The sequence below is a fragment of the Hyperoodon ampullatus genome (assembly GCF_949752795.1).
Source record: "Hyperoodon ampullatus genome assembly, chromosome: 7".
In the NCBI taxonomy this organism is placed as follows: Eukaryota; Metazoa; Chordata; class Mammalia; order Artiodactyla; family Ziphiidae; genus Hyperoodon; species Hyperoodon ampullatus.
The window spans coordinates 26,735,940-26,759,903 of NC_136920.1; the positions used below are offsets into that span (position 1 = coordinate 26,735,940).

The following is a 23,964-nucleotide window of genomic DNA, read 5'->3' on the forward strand; positions in this document are numbered from 1 at the left end:
GGAGATGCATGAGGGAAGGGATGTGGGAACAGATGTATATGTATGACTGATTCACTTTGTTATAAAGCAGAAACTAATAAATAAAAAAATAAAAAAATAAAAAAATAAAAAAATAAAAAAAACCAAAAAAACAGGTGAGTGGGGATCGCTCAGGAAGAGCAGAGACGTTTTTTGCAAACGAATCGCTATTGGAAAGCACAGGGATTCATTCTCCTTACTGGTAGCCAGGGTAGTCTCTGGGTTGCTGGGGACCCAGGGACTATCTTGGTCCGGAGTCGGGTACACGGTTGGCAGATGGGTGTGGAAGATGCTGTAGCCCCCTGAAGTGCTTCTCTCACTGGAGGATCCACTGCTCATGTCCTCCTCGGGAGTGGTGCCAGGGTTGATGTCATCGGGGTTAGTTCTGTATTCCCCTTTCTTGGTGTACCGGGTGCCATCACGGTTAACGATAGCTGGAAGACAGAGGAGGCACTTTCAGAGCTGGACAGCTGACGTTTTCCGACTGTAGGAAAACTGTGGCTTATCTTAGAAGACTTTAAAGCTATTTTTCTTTTTTATGAAGCAAACCAACACCTAACTACCTCTCTAGTTGGGGGGATAGAGTGAGCGATGCACTAAGAAAGTGAACTCTCCCTGCCCACCCACACACCCTGGAGATGGGGAGGGGGAAAGAGGGTGTGTTTGGGAGTCCCCAGGTTCAAATCCCAGTTTCGTGTGGCTCTAGACAAGGTAGGTAACCCTCTGAGCTTCAGTTTCATCATTTGTAAAATAGGGATGATACTACCTTCTGCTATGAGCACTATATGATATGTTGTATGGAAAGTGCTTAGCGTAGTATTCAAGACAGAGTTTGTGCTCAATAAGTGATCATTCTCCTGCCTGGTCCCTACCCTCCCTTCTCAAGTGCATGTAATATTTGTTGCTATTAATTCCATCTATTTCGAGAAAGGATTTGAAATAGGAGACAAAGAAGTGATCGGTCTCAGCAGGGAATATACAAGCATAACTCATTTATTTGTGCTTCACTTCATAGCTTCACGGATACTGTGTTTTACACCTTGAAGGCTTGTGGAAACTCTGCGTTGTTAGATAATGGTTAGCATTTTTTAGCAATAAAATATTTTTAGTTAAGGCATGTTTTTTAAAACATAATGCTATTACACACTTGGACTACAGTATAGTATAAATGTAATTTCTATATGTGCTGGGAAACCAAAACAATTTATAGCAATATTCACTTTATTGTGGTGGCCTGAAACTTAACCCGCAATACCTCTGAGGTATGCCTATAAATTTAAAAATCCACAAAGAATTAAATTTTCTTTCTAAGCGGCAAATGTTGTCAGTTTAAATGAACTCCCAGTCCTGGCTAAGAAATCAGCATGCTTAAATATCGACAGAGCCTCTGCCATCTTCTGTGAAATTCAACCTAAAATGAAGAAGCACGGATGTATACAAAGGTCAAAGTCTTTGGTTTAAACAAGCAGATGACTAGAATGACAGGAGGAGAAAGAGCAAGGAGGACTTCTTTCATTGTTCTCCTCTAAATGTGTTTGTTGCCTTCGAGCGTGGGTCACTCACTGCACAAGTGTGCATTTAGCAGAAATGATTTTCTGCTGTATGACATTGGTAGGACTAAAGAGTCTGTCTGTCTGCCTATCTAGATTGCCCAAGTAGAACTATTAATAAAACATAAATTTGAAAACATTGCAAAGTCTCAATCACCCTAATTATCTCTGCAAATAAAGATCTGACAAGAAAATATGACTAAACTTGAACAGATCCAGACTTTGAGAGAGATCTGTGGGGACCAAGGAAATGGGGCATTTATTGAGCATCTACTAGGGGCCAGGCGTGCATCAGACACATTATCTTTCTTAATTTTCATGACAAATTTCATATGTTTCATTACTCGGATGAGAAAACAGGCTCAGATCACCTGGGTGGTAAAGAACTAGGATTTCAAACCAGGCCTGATGTAGACAGCATACCTCACAGTGCAGGCCTCCCCTTCCTTTTCCAAGGTATAGGCCAGGGCAATCTCTTTCCTAACTGTGGGGGGCTGGAACTGTGTGGTCCAGGAAGATTCTGGTCCCCCTGCCACCATCACCATTGTCCCCATGCACACCGAGGGGTCTGGCTCTTAGGAGGCAGAAATCCAGCCTCCTCGTCACTGTGATACTTCTCAAAACATGAGGCTCAGAGTCGATCAGATCAAGGTTAACAGGTTGACCTATTTGAAAGTTCTGGCTGAAATATTCTGTTTTCCGCAGTGCCAACTGCCTACTTCTGAGGATAATCAAGATGGTTTTAGGTCGACATGTTGTAAATCATGCTGAAACGCATATCAGGAAGTTTGTATCATTTATTATCATTTTTCAATACTCCAGTTAAATCAAACAGAAAATTTGGGGGGCCAGAATGTCCCTACCCCTGACACTTATCAATCCCTGTCTCTGAGAGAGAGAACATAGCTCAGACTCAGAGCCTTCAGCAGCTAGAATTTAAGAACATCATTTAATTTTTCTTACATTTAAATTTATTTTTAAGGTTACGTTTTATTTATAACCAGAGATGTTGGCTTTACATTTGCAGTTTTTTAATGTATTTTAAGTAGAAAAGAATGGGTCAATTAAATGAAAAATATCAAGTAAAAGATACTTCTGTGTCCACAGAGATGCCAAAAAAATGTGAAAGTAGTTTTCAGATGACTGATGTTTGAGGAACAATGTATTGGGGTAAACCAGAGAGCAGTTTTAAGTCATCGAAGGAAAAGGGGAAGGGTTGGTAAATCATAGCCACTGTCCCTAACCTTAGGGAAATAAGTGCTATTTTATAAAACATAGAAAATACACCTCATCCTTTCTCCAAGAATAGGAATACTCAATCAAGGTTAAAAGAGATACGTACTTATGGTAATTGGTCCTTCAAAGGAATTGGGCAGGTCTGTGACTGATGTACAGTCTTCTTCAGGTAGAGCTATGAAGTAGAAAAGAAAAAAAAGGCATGAGAACTTGAAAAAAATAGGAGCCTAATTGATGTCCATTTCTACTAGTTAGGATGGTTTTTTATTATAACTTATCCCAAATCATTCTCTTTTTCTGAAACTTAAGTTTCCCAGGAACTTCTCTGATCTTGGTGACAAATTTTCCATTTTGATTTTGCTGCACACATTTTTGGAAGCTTACTTGTTCCCCTCCCCATGCCAACAAATTCATTCATTAACAAATGTATATGTTCTATATCAAGCACTGTGGAAAGCTGGGGATACAACAGTAATACGATAGACATGGTCCTTCTCTAATGAGGTATACATTAGAAGTTATTTTTAATTTGTTATTATAAAATTAATATGGGAATAACTGTAAAACTGTTAAAATAAAGAAATGTATGAACTATAATGAGGAAATCACGTGTAATCCCAATAATTTACAGAAATGATGGAAAAACACAGCCGACAAATGCAATCAAATGCTTATCAACATGAACAGCATGAGAATCTGAAGATTAAAATAATCAACAAAGAATTTACTTAGTAGAAATATTTTTTTAAAAACTAATCTTTCATCTTTTAATTAATATATTCATTTATTTAACAAATCTCCTAAGTGCCTACTCTATATAGACTGCTTCTCCCCACATAGTTTCTGAGGTTGTCCGTCTTTGGTCTGGGTGCCCAGAATATTTCCTGAGGCTTCTGTTTTGGCTTATCTCATCACAGGCGCCTCTGACTTCTTTTTCTTTTGGCCTCCATTTATCTTCTACTTCCCCCCACCCTTCTTCAGGGATAAAATTTCTGACTGTATGTTGGGCCTGCCTGATCACCCACAAATGTTACAAGAGCAGCCCTTTGAGAAGCACTGTCTAAAGCTCTCTGAAAGCAGACCCTGAAAGTTCCACCCTGCCTGCCATCCCGTGAGTCCTAAAGGAAGCTTTAACCAGTGGTTCCATTCCTGCCCAAATGCTCTATTCTGTAACTGGACCTTGTGTTGAGCTCTAAAAACTCAGAGAGTTTTAAACTGGCTTTGCTGTTATAGGAAGATTGGATTCATTTGTGTATTACAGCTTTTATACTCTGTGTGTGTGTGTATATGTGTCTGTGTGTATGTATGTGTGTGTGCGCGCTTTAATGTAAAATGGAAACTTATTTGTTAGGTTGGTTTTTTCCAGAGTTTCTTCTTGGCAAAGAGGAAAGAACAAAGAGATGGATGGATGGATGGGTGGATGGATGGATGGATGGATGGATGGATAAATGGGTGGATGGATGGATGGATGGGTGGGTGGGTGTATGGATGGATGGATGGATGAGTGGATGGATGGATGGATGGGTGGGTGGGTGTATGGATGGATGGATGGGTGGGTGGGTGTATGGATGGATGGATGGATGGATGGATGAGTGGATGGATGGATGGATGGATGAGTGGATGGATGGATGGATGGATGGATGGATGGATGAGTGGATGGATGGATGAGTGGATGGATGGATGGATGGGTGGGTGGGTGGGTGGATGGATGGATGGATGGATAGAGGGAGGCAGGCAGGCAGACTGCTATCACAAGGAAGTCTGTTATCACAAGTATTTTAAGTGTCCTGCCATAAATTGCTGGGTACTCATGACACTGGACAAAAACACAAGTCAAATGAAACAGAGTTTGATTGCTTCCCACTTCCTAGGGCCATCTTTTCCCACAGATAAAGGGAATGTCCTTTACCTGCCTATTCTTTGGCCTCACAGTGAAACTAACTGGCAGCTTTATATATTCAACTGCAGAAGAGCAGGTTTTAGAAATAGCTGTCCTTGCAAGGGCTGATCAAAAGATTTCTCAGAAGAGAGACTCTTCAAAGAGAAAGTCACCTCCTTGGTAAGGCCATTCCTCACCATCCAATCTAAACCAGCCTGTCACCACTCTCCCACATCCATCACCATTGCATATTTGTTCTCATTTCTTCTTCAGGTTTACCGCTAGCTAAAATTATCTTATTCACTTTACTTGATGGCTGTTCAGGTCACATCTCACATCCCCTACCCTCTGCCACCCACCCACCTCCACAGAAATATGGAAACTCCACAAGATGAGTAGTAACTTCACCTTTCTTGGCTAGAGCATTTATGTGTGATGGGGACAGAGAAGCACTCAAATATTTGTTGAATGAATGAAAAAAAAATCACACCAATATAATTTCCCAACAGTCCATTCTTCCAGTAAACATACCTAAGATATTAATCCCCAAAATGGTCTGCAAATACAAACAGGTCAAGAAACATCCAGATGAACCCTGAATGACAATGCCATAAGAAATAATTAAAGGACGTTTCAGATCTATCAGTTCTTTTATTCATTTTAAGCATTTACTCAACACATATGACAGACCACATTATAAACAAGGAGCAAAAAGATAAACATTTCTGTCCCTGCTTTTGAGGAATTCACAGGTCATGGGAGACAATAATAGTATTTCTTTAGATTTTTACAGTTTTCAAAAAAATTTCCCAATGATTCCCTCACTTGAAAATCAGGGCAAATAGCCAACCTGGGAGATCTTGCAGAGTATCTACATAATCTGTTCTGGGGACACCACCAGAAACTGTCCTGACCTATGAGATGTTTCTGATATATTATACTGCTCAGACCCAGAAACAGGCCTTAGATTATGGTTTCTTAATGGCAGGGATGGAATAACCTCCCCCAAATTCAAACACAATTGCAGGTAACAGTAGTACACGGGGGATTTCCAGGAGTAAAGTTGTAACAGAATGAAGCATGATGTCAAAAACACTAAGACAGTTTTGCAAATGATGAGAGCATTTGTTCGAATGGAGTCCCTTCATGCTCCAATTCACCCTAACTTTTATAAAGAACATCAAGTCTGGCAAGCACACTAAGATGGATGCTGACCCAAATGTGCAGTTAATACATCACGCTCCCATGTCAGATACAGGGCATCATTGGACAGCCTTTCACTGTGTTTAATGAGCATCCCACTGCTGGGAGAATCAAGCCTGGTGAGGTTTCCCTGAACCAAAGGATTTGTTAGAAAGACTCTGAGATGAGCTTCCTGATAGGCTGCATCTCAGAAACCTTGCGTCCACTGCACCAAAATGGCCAAGAGCAATGTTAATTATTCAGTCTAGCCAATCACTCAGTGACATAGAAAGAGAGCTTCCTCAATGCCCAATACATATTTGTTGAATAAATGAGTGAATGAATAAACAGATGAATGCAGAATCTTCCCCTAAATTCCTCCTTCAAAAGAGAACGAAGTATTTTACTGAAAGCAAACTTCAAAAATGAACTAATTCATGTCAGTTCTCTGTGTTAACACAGAAGTCATCAAGCTTGTGTTGGGCCTGACCCCTGAGAAAAGAGGCAATAAAAATCATGAAGCCTTATTTTCATTTGTAAACCATAGGCCGTGTTTTACAGAAACACTGCTGAAATTGTAAGCTTATAGAAAGTATCTGCTAAGATGGAGCTGGCTTTGGTCCCTGTAGCCAATTTGTCTCAGGATCACATCACCAGGTCCTGACCACTTGCTTGTAGGTCTCAGGCTAAGATGGATTCAAAGATCTTTCCAATGGGATCCTTGGCATAGAGCACAAGGATCAAGATCTGTCTCTCACTCAACACTCCCATTGTCATTAAACTCTAAACCAAGACATTTAGAATGTATTTATCCTTAGAGAAACATTCTTCCCCAGCTCCTTTATTTTTCACCTCATGACTTCAACAAGATTAAATTCCAAGACAAGAAATATGCCCTCTGGTTCCTTCTAACTCCACTCTGCCCAACACACTACTGAATGCATGTCGTTGATCAATAAATACTCTTTTTAAAACATATAGAAAATTGATAAAAGCGCTCTAACCATATTGAATAAATTTAGATACGAGAAAAGGAAAACCATCGCTTTGAACTTTACTACTTTGCTGCAGCTGCTTTGCCACTCACTACCCCCCAGGGCATCTCAAGCTTTTTAACAGAACTAACCTCCCCAAAGAAGAGGAAAGTTCATCAGTACCGTTCACTCCTTTCTTTGAAGATGGGCCCAACTCTATGGGCAAAAAGGACAGGGAGAAAAGTCTCAGTAGTAACTGGCCTAGACGGCTTCAACTCCAGGTGATAGAACAGTGGGAGCTTCTACCTTTTTGAATGAAGGTTCTTTCCAGCAAGGGATACCAACTTGTAAAACAGGCGAGACAATGTGCATATACTACAACATAATTTATTGCATACATTCACCAGAAAAGATTCAGTGGGAGAAGCAACAGGCAGTGCCCAGAGGCTGGAGAGTATGCGGCCTTGAATTTGCCCTTCCCACATGACCAACCCCTTCACCTAAAGCATGAAGCCTTCCCAAAGCCTTCCTCTGACCTCTGACATTAAGCTAACCTAGTCAGACCATGTGTTGCTCTGTGTCTCTTTCCTACTGAATTGCATGTGGTTTTTCTCATCATGTTATTAGAATAGACTTTCTGGTATGGGTATGGGGACTGGATAGCAACCACGTATTGTTTAGCCTCAGTTGGACTCTCCTCCTTGGGTCAAACTCCATTTGTGTTCTTTGCTTATATAACAGGGAAGAGTAAACACTCTGTAGTTTTCCTCGTTTTAAGTGCCCCTCCATCGGTTCAGTGACCTGTATAAATGTGACATAATTTACTGGCCTCATGCACTCCATTTCAACTAACCAGCCCTGATATTTTCTCTTTCTCCTAAGTGCTAGAATTCCCTTCTGAATTCCCACTCTCATCCCTGCTGCTCACACAACAGTGGATGGGTGGGGAAGCCAAAAGCTACTGATATAATCTCACAATTTCTTTGATGCCCCTATTTAAGCTTAAAAATCCATGTAGATTTTATATTCTACTACCATATGTAATATCTGTGTTTGATTTATAAAAACAATGTCTTAAGTCATCATGTAATAATATCTGTCTCATATAGGTAATATCTTAAGTCATTTTCCAGCTAATTTAACATCCCCTTCCTACCTTTAAGGAAACTGACATGTCAACAAGATGTGCCACATTTGCCTTGTGACTTCGTCTTCCCCTTCACACAACCTTAAACCTTCGGGGGGGAACAGAAGGCCCCATTTGAGAAATAAGACATTTGATTGTTGGCATTCAAAAATTTGACATTGCTGGGTTTGACTCTCTTCAAAAGGCCCTGAAGACCCATGGTGCACAGAATTTTTTTTTTTTTTTTTTTTTTTTTTTTTTTTTTTAGTCTAATTCTTTCATTTATTGACTTGGTTATAATCAAACATACAGTCTTCCCTAGAGTAAGGCATGACGTCTAAGTACCAAGAACTTCTTTCCAGGAATCATCCAATACATAGGTTAAATATCTTGTTTCTCACACCTTGTTTTCACCCTCAAAACTTATAGATGGGTTTTTTTTATTTTTTTTTATTTTTTTTTTTTTATTTTTATTTTTATTTATTTTTATTTTTTTTATTTTTTGCTTTATCACAAATTTAATCAGTTATATGTATACATATGTTCCCATATCCCCTCCCTTTTGCGTCTCCCTCCCACCCTCCCTATCCCACCCCTCCAGGCGGTCACAAAGCACCGAGCTGATCTCCCTGTGCTATGCGGCTGCTTCCCACTAGCTATCTACCTTACGTTTGGTAGTGTATATATGTCCATGCCGCTCTTTCACTTTGTCACAGCTTACCCTTCCCCCTCCCCATATCCTCAAGTCCATTCTCTAGTAGGTCTGTGTCTTTATTCCTGTCTTACCCCTATGTTCTTCATGACCTTTTTTTTTCTTAAATTCCATATATATGTGTCAGCATACAGTATTTGTCTTTCTCTTTCTGACTTACTTCACTCTGTATGACAGACTCTAGGTCCATCCACCTCATTACAAATAGTTCAATTTCATTTCTTTTTATGGCTGAGTAATATTCCATTGTATGTATGTGCCACATCTTCTTTACCCATTCATCCAATGATGGACACTTAGGTTGTTTCCATCTCCGGGCTATTGTAAATAGGGCTGCTATGAACATTTTGGTACATGTCTCTTTTTGAATTATGGTTTTCTCAGGGTATATGCCCAGTAGTGGGATTGCAGGGTCATATGGTAGTTCTATTTGTAGTTTTTTAAGGAACCTCCATACCGTTCTCCATAGTGGCTGTACCAATTCACATTCCCACCAGCAGTGCAAGAGTGTTCCCTTTTTTCCACACCCTCTCCAGCATTTATTGTTTCTAGATTTTTTGATGATGGCCATTCTGACTGGTGTGAGATGATATCTCATTGTAGTTTTGATTTGCATTTCTCTAATTAGTAAAGATGTTGAGCATCCTTTCATGTGTTTGTTGGCAGTCTGTATATCTTCTGTGGAGAAATGTCTATTTAGGTCTTCTGCCCATTTTTGGATTGGGTTGTTTGTTTTTTTGTTATTGAGCTGCATGAGCTGCTTATAAATTTTGGAGATTAATCCTTTGTCAGTTGCTTCATTTGCAAATATTTTCTCCCATTCTGAGGGTTGTCTTTTGGTCTTGTTTATGGTTTCCTTTGCTGTGCAAAAGCTTTTAAGTTTCATTAGGTCCCATGTGTTTATTTTTGTCTTTATTTCCATTTCTCTAGGAGGTGGGTCAAAAAGGATCTTGCTGTGATTTATGTCATAGAGTGTTCTGCCTATGTTGTCCTCTAAGAGTTTGATAGTGTCTGGCCTTACATTTAGGTCTTTAATCCATTTTGAGCTTATTTTTGTGTATGGTGTTAGGGAGTGATCGAATCTCATACTTTTACATGTCCCTGTCCAGTTTTCCCAACACCACTTATTGAAGAGACTGTCCTTTCTCCACTGTACATTCCTGCCTCCTTTATCAAAGATAAGGTGACCATATGTCCGTGGGTTTATCTCTGGGCTTTCTATCCTGTTCCATTGATCTATCTTTCTGTTTCTGTGCCAGTACCATACTGTCTTGATTACTGCAGCTTTGTAGTATAGTCTGAAGTCAGGGAGCCTGATTCCTCCAGCTCCGTTTTTCGTTCTCAAGATTGCTTTGGCTATTCGGGGTCTTTTGTGTTTCCATACAAATTGTGAAATTTTTTGTTCTAGTTCTGTGAAAAATGCCAGTGGTATTTTGATAGGGATTGCATTGAATCTGTAGATTGCTTTGGGTAGTAGAGTCATTTTCACAATGTTGATTCTTCCAATCCAAGAACATGGTACATCTCTCCATCTATTTGTATCATCTTTAATTTCTTTCATCAGTGTCTTATAATTTTCTGCATACAGGTCTTTTGTCTCCTTAGGTAGGTTTATTCCTAGATATTTTATTCTTTTTGTTGCAATGGTAAATGGGAGTGTTTCCTTGATTTCACTTTCAGATTTTTCATCATTAGTATATAGGAATGCCAGAGATTTCTGTGCATTAATTTTGTATCCTGCAACTTTACCAAATTCATTGATTAGCTCTAGTAGTTTTCTGGTAGCATCTTTAGGATTCTCTATGTATAGTATCATGTCATCTGCAAACAGTGACAGCTTTACTTCTTCTTTTCCAATTTGGATTCCTTTTATTTGCTTTTCTTCTCTGATTGCTGTGGCTAAAACTTCCAAAACTATGTTGAATAAGAGTGGTGAGAGTGGGCAACCTTGTCTTGTTCCTGATCTTAGTGGAAATGGTTTCAGTTTTTCACCATTGAGGACGATGCTGGCTGTGGGTTTGTCATATATGGCCTTTATTATGTTGAGGAAAGTTCCCTCTATGCCTACTTTCTGCAGGGTTTTTATCATGAATGGGTGTTGAATTTTGTCGAAAGCTTTCTCTGCATCTATTGAGATGATCATATGGTTTTTCTCCTTCAATTTGTTAATATGGTGTATCACGTTGATTGATTTGCGTATATTGAAGAATCCTTGCATTCCTGGGATAAACCCCACTTGATCATGGTGTATGATCCTTTTAATGTGCTGTTGGATTCTGTTTGCTAGTATTTTGTTGAGGATTTTTGCATCTATGTTCATCAGTGATATTGGCCTGTAGTTTTCTTTCTTTGTGACATCCTTGTCTGGTTTTGGTATCAAGGTGATGGTGGCCTCGTAGAATGAGTTTGGGAGTGTTCCTCCCTCTGCTATATTTTGGAAGAGTTTGAGAAGGATAGGCGTTAGCTCTTCTCTAAATGCTTGATAGAATTCGCCTGTGAAGCCATCTGGTCCTGGGCTTTTGTTTGTTGGAAGATTTTTTATCACAGTTTCAATTTCAGTGCTTGTGATTGGTCTGTTCATATGTTCTATTTCTTCCTGATTCAGTCTTGGCAGGTTGTGCATTTCTAAGAATTTGTCCATTTCTTCCAGGTTGTCCATTTTATTGGCATAGAGTTGCTTATAGTAATCTCTCACGATCTTTTGTATTTCTGCAGTGTCAGTTGTTACTTCTCCTTTTTCATTTCTAATTCTATTGATTTGAGTCTTCTCCCTTTTTTTCTTGATGAGTCTGGCTAATGGTTTATCAATTTTGTTTATCTTCTCAAAGAACCAGCTTTTAGTTTTATTGATCTTTGCTATTGTTTCCTTCATTTCTTTTTCATTTATTTCTGATCTGATTTTTATGATTTCTTTCCTTCTGCTAACTTTGGGATGTTTTTGTTCTTCTTTCTCTAATTGCTTTAGGTGCAAGGTTAGGTTGTTTAGTCGAGATATTTCCTGTTTCTTAAGGTGGGATTGTATTGCTATAAACTTCCCTCTTAGAACTGCTTTTGCTGCATCCCATAGGTTTTGGGTCGTCGTGTCTCCATTGTCATTTGTTTCTAGGTATTTTTTTATTTCCTCTTTGATTTCTTCAGTGATCACTTCGTTATTAAGTAATGTATTGTTTAGCCTCCATGTGTTTGTATTTTTTATAGCTCTTTTCCTGTAATTGATATCTAGTCTCATAGCATTGTGGTCGGAAAAGATACTTGATACAATTTCAATTTTCTTAAATTTACCAAGGCTTGATTTGTGACCCAAGATATGATCTATCCTGGAGAATGTTCCATGAGCACTTGAGAAAAATGTGTATTCTGTTGTTTTTGGATGGAATGTCCTATAAATATCAATTAAGTCCATCTTGTTTAATGTATCATTTAAAGCTTGTGTTTCCTTATTTATTTTCATTTTGGATGATCTGTCCATTGGTGAAAGTGGGGTGTTAAAGTCCCCTACTATGATTGTGTTACTGTCGATTTCTCCTTTTATGGCTGTTAGTGTTTGCCTTATGTATTGAGGTGCTCCTATGTTGGGTGCATAAATATTTACAATTGTTATATCTTCTTCTTGGATCGATCCCTTGATCATTATGTAGTGTCCTTCTTTGTCTCTTCTAGTAGTCTTTATTTTAAAGTCTATTTTGTCTGATATGAGAATTGCTACTCCAGCTTTCTTTTGGTTTCCATTTGCATGGAATATCTTTTTCCATCCCCTTACTTTCAGTCTGTATGTGTCTCTAGGTCTGAAGTGGGTCTCTTGTAGACAGCATATATATGGGTCTTGTTTTTGTATCCATTCAGCCAATCTGTGTCTTTTGGTGGGAGCGTTTAGTCCATTTACATTTAAGGTAATTATCGATATGTATGTTCCTATTCCCATTTTCTTAATTGTTTTGGGTTCGTTATTGTAGGTCTTTTCCTTCTGTTGTGTTTCTTGCCTAGAGAAGTTCCTTTAGCATTTGTTGTAAAGCTGGTTTGGTGGTGCTGAACTCTCTCAGCTTTTGCTTGTCTGTAAACGTTTTAATTTCTCCATCAAATCTGAATGAGATCCTTGCTGGGTAGAGTAATCTTGGTTGCAGGTTTCTCTCCTTCATCACTTTAATTATGTCCTGCCACTCCCTTCTGGCTTGTAGAGTTTCTGCTGAGAGATCAGCTGTTATCCTGATGGGGATTCCCTTGTGTGTTATTTGTTGTTTTTGCCTTGCTGCTTTTAATATGATTCCTTTGTGTTTAATTTTTGACAGTTTGATTAATATGTGTCTTGGCGTATTTCTCCTTGGATTTATTCTGTATGGGACTCTCTGTGCTTCTTGGACTTGATTAACTATTTCCTTTCCCATATTAGGGAAGTTTTCAACTATAATCTCTTCAAATATTTTCTCAGTCCCTTTCTTTTTCTCTTCTTCTTCTGGAACCCCTATAATTCGAATGTTGGTGCGTTTAATGTTGTCCCAGAGGTCTCTGATATTGTCCTCTGTTCTTTTCATTCTTTTCTCTTTATTTTGCTCTGCATTAGTTATTTCCACTATTTTATCTTCCACCTCACTTATCCGTTCTTCTGCCTCAGTTATTCTGCTATTGATCCCATCTAGAGTATTTTTCATTTCATTTATTGTGTTTTTAATCGATGCTTGATTCATCTTTAGTTCTACTAGGTCCTTGTTAACTGTTTCTTGCATTTTGTCTATTCTATTTCCAAGATTTTGGATCATCTTTACTATCATTATTCTGAATTCTTTTTCAGATAGACTGCCTATTACCTCTTCATTTGTTAGGTCTGGTGGGTTTTTATCTTGCTCCTTCTCCTGCTGTGTGTTTTTCTGTCTTCTCATTTTGCTTATGTTACTGTGTTTGGGGTCTCCTTTTTGCCGGCTGCAGGTTCGTAGTTCCTGTTGTTTTTGGTGTCTGTCCCCAGTGGCTAAGGTTGGTTTAGTGGGTTGTGTAGGTTTCCTGGTCGAGGGGACTAGTGCCTGTGTTCTGGTGGATGAGGCTGGATCTTGTCTTTCTGGTGGGCAGGTCCACGTCTGGTGGTGTGTTTTGGGGTGTCTGCAGACTTTTTATGATTTTAGGCCACCTCTCTGCTAATGGGTGGCGTTGTGTTCCTGTCTTGCTAGTTGTTTGGCATAGGGTGTCCAGCACTGTAGCTTGCTGGTCGTTGAGTGAAGCTGGGTGCTGGTGTTGAGATGGAGATCTCTGGAAGATTTTCGCCGTTTGATATTATGTGGAGCTGGGAGGTCTCTTGTGGACCAGTGTCCTGAAGTTGGCTCTCCCACCTCAGAGGCACAGTACTGACTCCTGGCTCCTCAATTTGGGATGATTTGTTGTCTATTCATGTATTCCACAGATGCAGGGTACATCAAGTTGATTGTGGAGCTTTAATCCGCTGCTTCTGAGGCTGCTGGGAGAGGTTTCCCTTTCTCTTCTTTGTTCTCACAGCTCCCGGGTCTCAGCTTTGGATTTGGCCCCGCCTCTGCGTGTAGGTCGCCGGAGGGCGTCTGTTCTTCGCTCAGACAGGAAAGGGTTAAAGGAGCAGCCTCTTCGGGAACTCTGGCTCACTCAGGCAGGGCGGGAGGGAGGGGCACGGAGTGCGGGGCGAGCCTGCAGCGGCAGAGGTCGGCGTGACGTTGCACCAGCCCGAGGCGCGCCGTGCGTTCTCCCAGGGAAGCCGCCCCTGGATCCCGGGACCCCGGCAGTGGCGGGCTGCTCAGGCTCCCGGAAGGGCGGTGTGGACAGTGACCTGCGCTCGCACACGGGCTTCTTGGCGGCGGCAGCAGCAGCCCCAGCGTCCCACGCCCGTCACTGGGCTCCGCGCTTTCAGTCGCGACTCGCGCCCGTCTGTGGAGCCCCTTTAAGCAGCGCTCTTAATCCCCTCTCCTCGCGCAGCAGGAAACCAAGAGGGAAGAACAAGTCTCTTGCCTCTTCGGCAGCTCCAGAGTTCTCCCGGACTCCCTCCCGGCCAGCTGTGGCACACTAGCCCCCTTCAGGCTGAGTTCTCGCCGCCAGCCCCAGTCCTCTCCCTGCGCTCTGACCGAAGCCCGAGCCTCAGCTTCCAGCGCCGCCCGCCCCGGCGGGCGAGCAGACAAGCCTCTCGGGCTGGTGAGTGCCGCTCGGCACCGATCCTCTGTGCGGGAATCTCTCCGCTTTGCCCTACCCAGGTATGTGGGGAGTTTCTTGCCTTTTGGGAGGTCTGGGGTCTTCTGCCAGCGTTCAGTAGGTGTTCTGTAGGAGTTGTTCCACGTGTAGCTGTATTTCTGGTGTATCCGTGAGGAGGAAGGTGATCTCCGCGTCTTACTCTTCCGCCATCTTACCCGGAAGTCCGGTGCACAGAATTTTAAGATGTTGCTAGGGCCTGAGTTAGACTTGTAAGCATGAGTCTTCAGGCTGGTGGTTGGAAGCAAGTCCCTTACACAGGGAGGGGGGCCTGGCCAGCAGCCCAGAATGCATATCCTAACTTGGCTTTCTTATTCTCTAGCTGTTGGGTTTTCAGTTGTTGGGTAAGGACTCAAGAAGGTCAAAGGCCTACCATATATCCTCCCAGCCTTCTCTCCAGCCCCAACAGGTAACAAACACCTCTAAGCAAAGCCATTTGGCTTATGCCCCAATGCTACCATTAGATTCGATTCATGTCACTCCCTTATTCAAAACCCTGCCATAACTTCCCATCACACTGAGAATAAAGTCCAAACTCTCTACCATAGCTTACAAAGCCCTATGCAATCTGGCACCTGCCTACCTCTCTGACTTCATTCCCTGGCTTTCTCCCCTCTGATCACTGAGTTTTATCCACCATGGCCTCCCTGCTACTCTCAGCACAGGCCATGATGCTCCCACAGGCCTGGCTTTGCACTGCTATCCACGGTGCCATGGCTTCCCTTCCTCGCTTCGCTCAGGGCTCTCCCTATACCCAGCTCCTCAGAGGCACTTTCCCTGACTATCTTCTCAGGAAAGCAAAGCATCCCCAGCACTCTGTAGCCCCTTGCTCTGCTTTCTTTTTTGTAACACTTGTTACTCTCTGACTTCACGTAAGTTATTTAATATGTATTTGTTTACCGTTGGCCTTTCCAACTTAGTAGGTAAGCACCCTGGAGACAGGAATCCTTCTTCTACTGGAGAGATACTCAGTGAACATCTGTTATGTGAATGGAGGCTACACGAATCCCCACTTAAGCCAAGATTGTCAGCCATGTTGCCGAAGGCTGGCAGGCCAAAAGCAGCCCAGAACACAAAGCCAATCCACTTGGAACCAACCTGAAGCATTGAAGCAATACGTGTCATACTGGGAGGTATTGGATGTAAGGATGTACACTCCCGTGTTGTTTGCAGCACAGATGGAATTGGGGTGGATCCGGGGGATCACCACGTGCCCATCTATGAACCCGTACCTGCAAAAGAAAAACCAGAGGTTATCCACCCACAAGGCTATAAGCAGGGATTTCATAATATCCCATCGAATGACATTTCATGCAGTGCAATACTTCCTTCAGTTCACCCCAGGGATGCTACAGGTTTCGACAACTGAGTTATGGGAAAGCCAAAAATAACAGCAGAGGGACAGTGAAAGGGACCAACAAGGCTGATGAAGACAAAGTGATTTTTTCGGAGCTCTATAAAAAGTGTTTTAAAAAATCGATTCATGAAAGAAAAAAAAATTAGTTTCAAATAAAATCTATGGTCAGCAGTCAGGCCAGGTTGAACAAGCAGAGGGAAGCCCAAGTCACAGACAGAATGACCCCTTGACGATGTGAGACCCACTCTGGCCCGCCATTACCTTCCTATTTGCCAGAAAATACAGAAAATGACTGGCTCGCATCAGACAGAACTAGGTGGCTCTTCATTTCAGTCCACGAATGGCAAACCTGCCTTATTTCCCATCCCCTCCTCTTCTTTCCTGGCCTCACCTTTTCCTGTGATTCCCTCACGCCAGACCTCATTGTTCTAAACACAAAGCCTTGTTTATATGCCAGATACAACGCATCTTGTCCCATGAGCATCTCAGGCATAATTCCATTGCCAGTGGAAGTAAATTGACCGTCATTAAAATGGGAGTCAGAGTGATTAAGTAGATAGAAATGCCTCATTAGCTCAGGAATTTTCCAGAAGCAGCAGAAAAGTGCTTAAGCCCCTTTGCCCCACCATGGTGTTTCTGGGAGTGGTTTGGAGCCGGAGGCTCTTTCAGATACAACATACAGAACCCAGCCTCTTCGATCAGCATCGTGGTGGCTGAATATTCACCGCACGATTTCTCTACAATATAAAATGCCTCAGAAAATGAGACGTGGGCTGAGAAAATACCATTTACAAGGGAAGAAGCAGAGAGGGAGAAGCTAAAGCCAACAGGTTTTTGAATAATGCAGTGCTGGCTAAAATGCACAGCCCAAATCCTTTTAATCTTTCCTGCCAGGGGTGACAGTACATACTGCATCACCCTGCAAGACCTATGGGAATGGTTGTGAGTCTGAAATTTCTAAGCACATCGAACTCATTATGTCTAAGTTGCAAAAGCTGACATGACTAATTCGTCACCTGAAAGGCCAGACTGGTTTCTCCAAAGACGCCTGAGCTTGGTGGGGGGAGTGGCCGCCATTAAATGTTAGTAAGTTTCCATGTATCTGAGAATTGCTACTAATCAGGGTGGGGCAGACAGAAGAGAGGAGATGCAAAGGTTTTTCCATCACCTGTGAGACTCTCGCATCTGTCCTGTGGCAGGTATCTGATTCATAGCTACCTGAGTGAAATTATGGAAATAAGTTTTGCAACACTTAAAACCAGCTATGCGTAGAACGATAGCTGTCTTTGGCACAGTTTTTCTTTGTTTTTTTAAAATAATAACACTCCTTGGTGAGCCTCCTGCCCACCCCATTCCCATCACATTCTGCTAGCCTGTATCACACCGACATTCTAGAATTTAAATTATTCCTGAGATTCTACAACATTGTGTCGACCGCTGGTTTTATGTGTCATCCTGTCTATAAGTTGGAGATATTAAAATTTATATATGTGTATACTTCATGAGTAGGTTGTTGTTCCCAGGGAGGAAAGAAATACTCAGCAAATCCATCCATGCACCAGACTTTCATCTCCCTTTTGCTCTCAGTTCTTAGGGAGGGTGGGGTCATTAAATCTTGCCCTGGCCTCAGAAGCTGGTCTGGAATCCGAACTCCTCCCCATGAGAGTGATGTGGCCCAGGGCAGGCTGCCACTAAGCCTCAGTTGCTTCCTCTGCAAAGTGGGGTCATATAACCGACCCCTGGTGCAGTCTGAGGATTAAGAGAGGGATATGGGCAGGTGGGCTGGATGATTGGCCAGTGGTGGGTACAGTAAGAACTTCCCCTGTTTTCAGCATATGAGAACTTTTCTGTATTTAGCAAGTCTGCCTTGTCTGCATTTCACAATCAAAATTCAGCTTACTGAATCCACTTTCTTAGGCCACTGGCCTAGTCAGGGCCATATTTAAACAATTAGCCTTAGGGATAGAATACGTGGACCTGCTAATTAGCTTTCCTTCATTGCAGCCTACAGCTCAGGTTCAGAAGCTACCAGAGCTATCTGCTCCTTTTCTATTCTCCCAAGACCCTGCTCTGAACACACACAGATGCCTGCACACATCTGCTCTTTGTTTTAGAGCAGCACTGCTCATTAGAACTTTCTGCAAAGCAGAAATGTTCTATAATCTACATTGTCCGATAAAGTAGCCACTAGTCATTTGTGGCTAATCGAGCACTTGAAACGTAGCTAGTGCCAATGAAGAGCTAAAGTTTTGATTTTATTTAATTTTAATTAAGTGTAAATAGCCATCTGTGGCTGGTGGCTACCATATTCGTGCAATTGTGAAGATGCTCTTTTTCCTCATCAGCAGAAGTATCTCAGTTCCCACGCATACTATGGGTGCCTTACTCTGTAACCAAGGACAGGGGATAGATGTATTTAACTTACATGTAATGGTTTCCATAAAGAGTTCTGCAGCTTGACTTTTTAAAAAGCAGCCTGTGTTTGCATGTTTGCGCGTTGAAGAGAAAAGGGAACCACATTACCCAACGCTATCACATTGCAAAAGTGCAGAGGGGTAGCTGCAGGCTGGGGTGGAAACTTCAGAGAGCAGTTGTCCAGATTCCCCAGAGCTCTTCTAAAGAAAACAAACCAAACCGAAACGCTTCACCACGGCGGTCACCACTGCTTGCTCTTAATGTGCACCGCTTTCCACAGGCCCATGAGAAATTCAGAAAAATAAGGGCCATGCCTGCTGTGAATACCCTGGAGCAGATATCCTGGGCCTGAGGACAGCTCCCTGAGCACTGTGATGTCTGGTAGGAGGCCTCTCAGGAGGCCTCTGTTGGTCCCTCTCATCGCTTTCCCATCACTTGTAATAATACATCTCAATAATTTTCATGCCCTTTTCTCTCAAATCAGAGCAATGGAGAAGAGAAACAAAATCAAAAGAGAGAGAGTTGTTTGAAAAACCTGCTTTAGCCAAGTCTGCAGGGTGAAGACTCCACCAGGCACAGATTTATTTTAAACACTGTTATTTGGTTCCCTTTCTCTTGTGGTTCTGACAATGATATTGCACGCTTCTTCAAAGCCTGGAGAGCATGTTGTGGAAGCACCTCAGGCAAGTGGCTTCCAACACATGACCCTTAAGGGCCTCCTCTAGGCAGCCCCTCCCTCTGTGATTCACAAAGGTGTCTTCAGCCGGCCCTCAATTTCAGCGGTCATACTGGTTCCAGATGGACTTGGCCAGATTAATGGGTGGTGCCAACTCTTCAGGCAAGCAGCCATTCAGCTGTCACGGAGGAGCCTTCCTGGGTCTAAGCCCCGTCCCCTGGACCCAGGCAGCCTACTTTCCCGCAGCAGGTTGGGGCTGGTCCCTTACCTGCAGGTCTCAAACCCTACGCGCAGGGCTGCCTCCATCTGGGCCATGGTGGGCAGCGTACAGTTGAAGGCCTTGCAGAGGTCAGCAGCCTCAGTCTTCGAGATGCTGTAGCGACCATTCTTCTCCACGTGGAATACACCTGCGTATCGGCAGGTTATATTTAGATCTATGGGATGAAAAGAAAAAGATTCTTCTGCATCAATAATTTGGAAAGGATAAGAAGTCTGTTTTAGAGCAACCTCATTAAAAAGACAAATAATCTTCCCTACTGGCCAGAGCCTTCAACATTCACTGTAGCATTTCAAAGCATCACTACTTCACTCTCAAATCTGAGACAAGAGGCAGAAAGTAGCATCACTTTTACATTCTCTCCACCGACTGCTCTACAACAAAGTTTTTACAAAGCATGTGATTTATTTCTGATTAGGAAAGTAGCACAAACTTGGGGAAAACTTACAAAATTCAGGGAAGTAATGAAGGAAAAGCAAGTCCACCTCTAAGAAACTACTGCAAACATTTTGCTCTATCTTGTTTCAGTTTGTTTTCTGAATGTGTGTGTTATGTATACACTTGCGTAGTTTAAATGGTACTAAATATACAATTTTAGGTGTAAGAATCTTTTTTTCCACTTAATGAGTATTTTTCCACAATCACGTGGTATGGCTCCCCAGCTGATAACCTCCAGTGACTTCTAGTCACACCCAGAATAAATTTCCTTATCATGGCTGATAAGACCCACATGACCTGGCTCCTAACCTTTAAGTCGCTCACTCTGTTCCAGGCACAAAGCTTTCCTTCCGTTCCTTTGGACATTCTGAGCCCTTTCCCACCTTAGAACATTTAGGTCTGACTTTACCATTTCTTTTTTTTTTTTTTTTAAGATTTTGCAAAAAATATATTGATAGGGTATATGTGCGGAAGTCCGTTCTAAGGGGGAGTTAGAACAAGATGGGATAGATGGGATACAAAACAATATCAGACCTAACTTACTGATATGAGTGCATTTTAAATGTTTAGGTTTTTAAAAAAATTTTTTATACAATTTTTAAAGGTTACACTCCATTCACAGTTATTACAAAATATTGGCTATATTCCCTGTGTTGTACAATACATCCCTGTAGCTTATCTTACACCCAGTGGTTTGTCCCTCTTACTCCCCTACCTCTATATTGTCCCCCGGCCCCTCCCAACTGTTAACCACTAGTTTGTTCTCTACATCTGTGAGTCTGCTTGTTTGTTATATTCACTAGTTTGTTTTATCTTTTAGGTTCCACATATAAGTGATAGCATACAGTATTTGTCTTTCTCTGACTTATTTTACTTAGCATAATGCCCATAAAGTCCATCCATTTTGCTGCAAATGGCAAATTTTAGTTCTTTTTTATGGCTGAGTAGTATTCCATTGTATATATAGACCATGTCTTTTTATCCATTCCTCTGCTGATGGCCATTTCTGTCTAGAATGTACTGTCCTCTGATCATCATATTTTGTTTTTCAACTTGAAATCACCTCAACTTAGGGTCCTTCCCTGAACATTCTTATCCAACCCTCAGCGTCTCCCTCAACTTACTATGCTTTTGTGTCTTCACAGCAACTTGTCTATTTATTTGTGCATTTGGTTTTTTCTGTCTGTCCTTTCTTTTGATGGAAACTCCAAGAAAGCAAGGGCCCTTTGCCTGCTTACAGCTGTTTCTCTAACACTCGCATCAGTGGCTGACAGAGAACAGATGCTCCATAAATATGTGTTGAATAAATGAACAACTCATTGGAATTTCTTCAAAAACACACTTTGAACATATTGACAGATAGATCCAAGACCTGTTCTTTACTCGCAAGAGTTAATGCATCTAAAATGAAACCTAACTGCTACTAACCAGTTTAAAAATGATTTAGTCCTAGGACTTCTGTGAGTTTGCAGACACGAATCTGAAATCTCAATAAGGAGCTGAAAATTTTTAAAAAATCACCTGGTGCTCCCTGATCCTCTGTAACAATCTCAAAAGACTTCAAAGCCCTTAACTGAAAACTCAATATTCTTCTGTATGATGCCCAGTTTGCACTTGCGTAAACGCCAACACAGAAAGGTTATGTCCTTGAAGCTGTCTTGGTGAAACAGGAGCACTTCCTTGAGCCTCAAAGACAGTCAGACATTGACTCTGCCAATGCCAGACACCACTCTGTCAGTCCCAATTCAGACAGAATTGGCTTTAACTCAGAATCTCTCTCTCATATGGGTGGGTCCAGAGGTCATCAGGAAGATTCTGCTTATTTATCAATGAGAAAACCGAGGCTCAGAAAAGTGAGCTGCCCAAGGAAGTGACGATTGCTGTCCAGAGCCTGTAGTTGCCTTCCTGAATCACAGTTGCTTTGTTTTACATTTCTGAGCTGATAGCCAGGGCGGAGAAGCCTGCAACTGCAGCGTCCCTGGTTACCCGGCAACTTTGGGGTTCTGTGTGGCATCACCTTTCAAAGATCCTGAGAGGTGACTTGTATGTATGTATGTATCATTTATAGGTGAAGAAATTGAAGCTCACAAAAATGAAATGACTTTGCAAAGTCACCCAGCCATTAAGTGGCAGAGCTGGAATTCCACCTCAGGTCTGTTTAACGCCCAAACCCATGCTCCAATCCATTTTGCTATGTGCCCAAGAATCCTTTCATATCATTAGAGCAAGTTTTCACTCTGGAGGAGAGAGATACACCTAAACAACTGTTACATAATGACAAAGACAGGGTCAGTGTTAATGGAATTGTACAGCCAACAACTGCTTTCTCCTCTCTGAGCAGGAAGCAGCTTCCAATCACTAGAAAACAGAGTCTGATGAATGCAAATCGAGATGGTAAGAAAACTGTTAAACTTCTCTACAACCTTTCTCGACTCTGAAAATAGTAAAAGAAGATATAAAAAATGGAGCTTTGCAAAGATATAAGCCAATATCAAGTGATTCTATTTTCTTTGTATCATTAGCATGGAGGTGCTTTTAAAAAACATTAGAACTAGGTGAAATGGAGAAAACGTGTTTTGGGGAGACTAATTCCTTTTTGGAGTGGTGTCCTTTGGAAGCCACTCACACAGTACTTGGCTGATGAGGCCAGGGGAGCACAGAGCAGGGAATGTACAAGGCCCTTTTGAAATGCTGTTTGTTTTTACTGACATTTTCAGCTTTGGCCTCGGTTGGCCAATCTTTGCCAAAGGAGACTGTCACGCTGGGTGACCGTCCTTCCGGGGGCCCTCTGTGTGTAGCTTACAAAAGAGAAGCAAAGCCTCCCAATCAGTTTCTTGGAGGTGAGGGAGACAGAGGACACTTCAGCAGATGCCAGGAGAGGCAGACCGCCCATCAGCGTGTGGCCAGGTGGCTGCTGGCACTCCTAGGTTAAAAATAAAGTCTGAGGCATGGACGGTGGTTTGGAGCTGAATGGCAGTTTCTGTCTTATTAAAATAAATTAGAGTTTGCCACCTGGCACACAGAATATGCAAATGCAAAAGGAACCGATTCACACCGAGACTTTTGAATAAAATCCCTTGAGTTCCCCGGGCGGCAGCCAACATCACTTGATAGATGATACACACAGGAATGTGTAAGTGTGTTTCTAGGTGTGCATGTGAGTAGTGAATGTGTGATGTGTGTGTGTGAGGTCAGCCAAGACAGGAAGGGACAGATAAAATCAAGCTTCAGCCTTCCTAGAAATGCAAGGCTTACACCGCGTGTGTAGTAGGTATCAGGAAAGGGCTGCTGAATGAATGAAGACATTCTATGCAATGTGAGAATTCCACGGCTAACATTTATCTTAATCTCACACATAGAAAAGGTCCAACTCCTAATCTTGATGGCATTCAGCCATCTGGGAATTCCAAAGATGGTGCCAAAACCTTCACTTCAGGTCAACAGTATTCACAGTTCCTCCCCTCTGGGTCCCTCGTGTCTTAAAAAGGACCAAGCCTTCAGGGCTGTGTATCCGTTAAGCCCTGATAATTTATGAAGACTTTCCAACAGGCTTTCTTAACACTTTTGCAAACAGAAATTATTACCCCAGAGGGTATTGATAATACTAACAGCAATAATAGCAGCTAACACATGTTGTGCACTTATTATGTATATGCCAGGCACTCTTCTAAGCATTGGACAAGTATTAACTCATTTTATCCATAAAACAACCCTATGAAGTAGGTAATATTATTATCCCCACCTTTCCCGATACAGAAACTGAGGCACAGAGAGGGGAAGAAATGTGCCCAGGTTCACAGAGCTCGTAATGATGGAGCCAGGACTCAAACCCAGCCAGGCTGGGCACTGAAGAGTCCACAGGCTTAACCACCAGGGCACACTATACTCCTCACCCCAATTTACATAACTTGTTTTGCCCTCTCAACCTCCCC

At 42.0% G+C, this 23,964-nt stretch overlaps 1 protein-coding gene across 9 annotated transcripts in view; it reads right to left on the bottom strand.

Annotated features, from left to right (window-relative positions):
* CD44 (CD44 molecule (IN blood group)) overlaps window positions 1-23,964 on the bottom strand; it is a gene marked incomplete at its 5' end in the record, with an annotated part of 94,832 nt that overhangs the window by 39,179 nt on the left and 31,689 nt on the right. For all 9 annotated transcript variants that reach the window (XM_079707423.1, XM_079707422.1, XM_079707421.1 and 6 more), the window contains 4 exons: window positions 219-452; window positions 2,911-2,979; window positions 15,968-16,101; window positions 19,586-19,751. In XM_079707423.1, coding sequence (XP_079563549.1) covers window positions 219-452; window positions 2,911-2,979; window positions 15,968-16,101; window positions 19,586-19,751 — 603 coding nt within the window. The remainder of the gene's footprint in view (window positions 1-218; window positions 453-2,910; window positions 2,980-15,967; window positions 16,102-19,585; window positions 19,752-23,964) is intronic.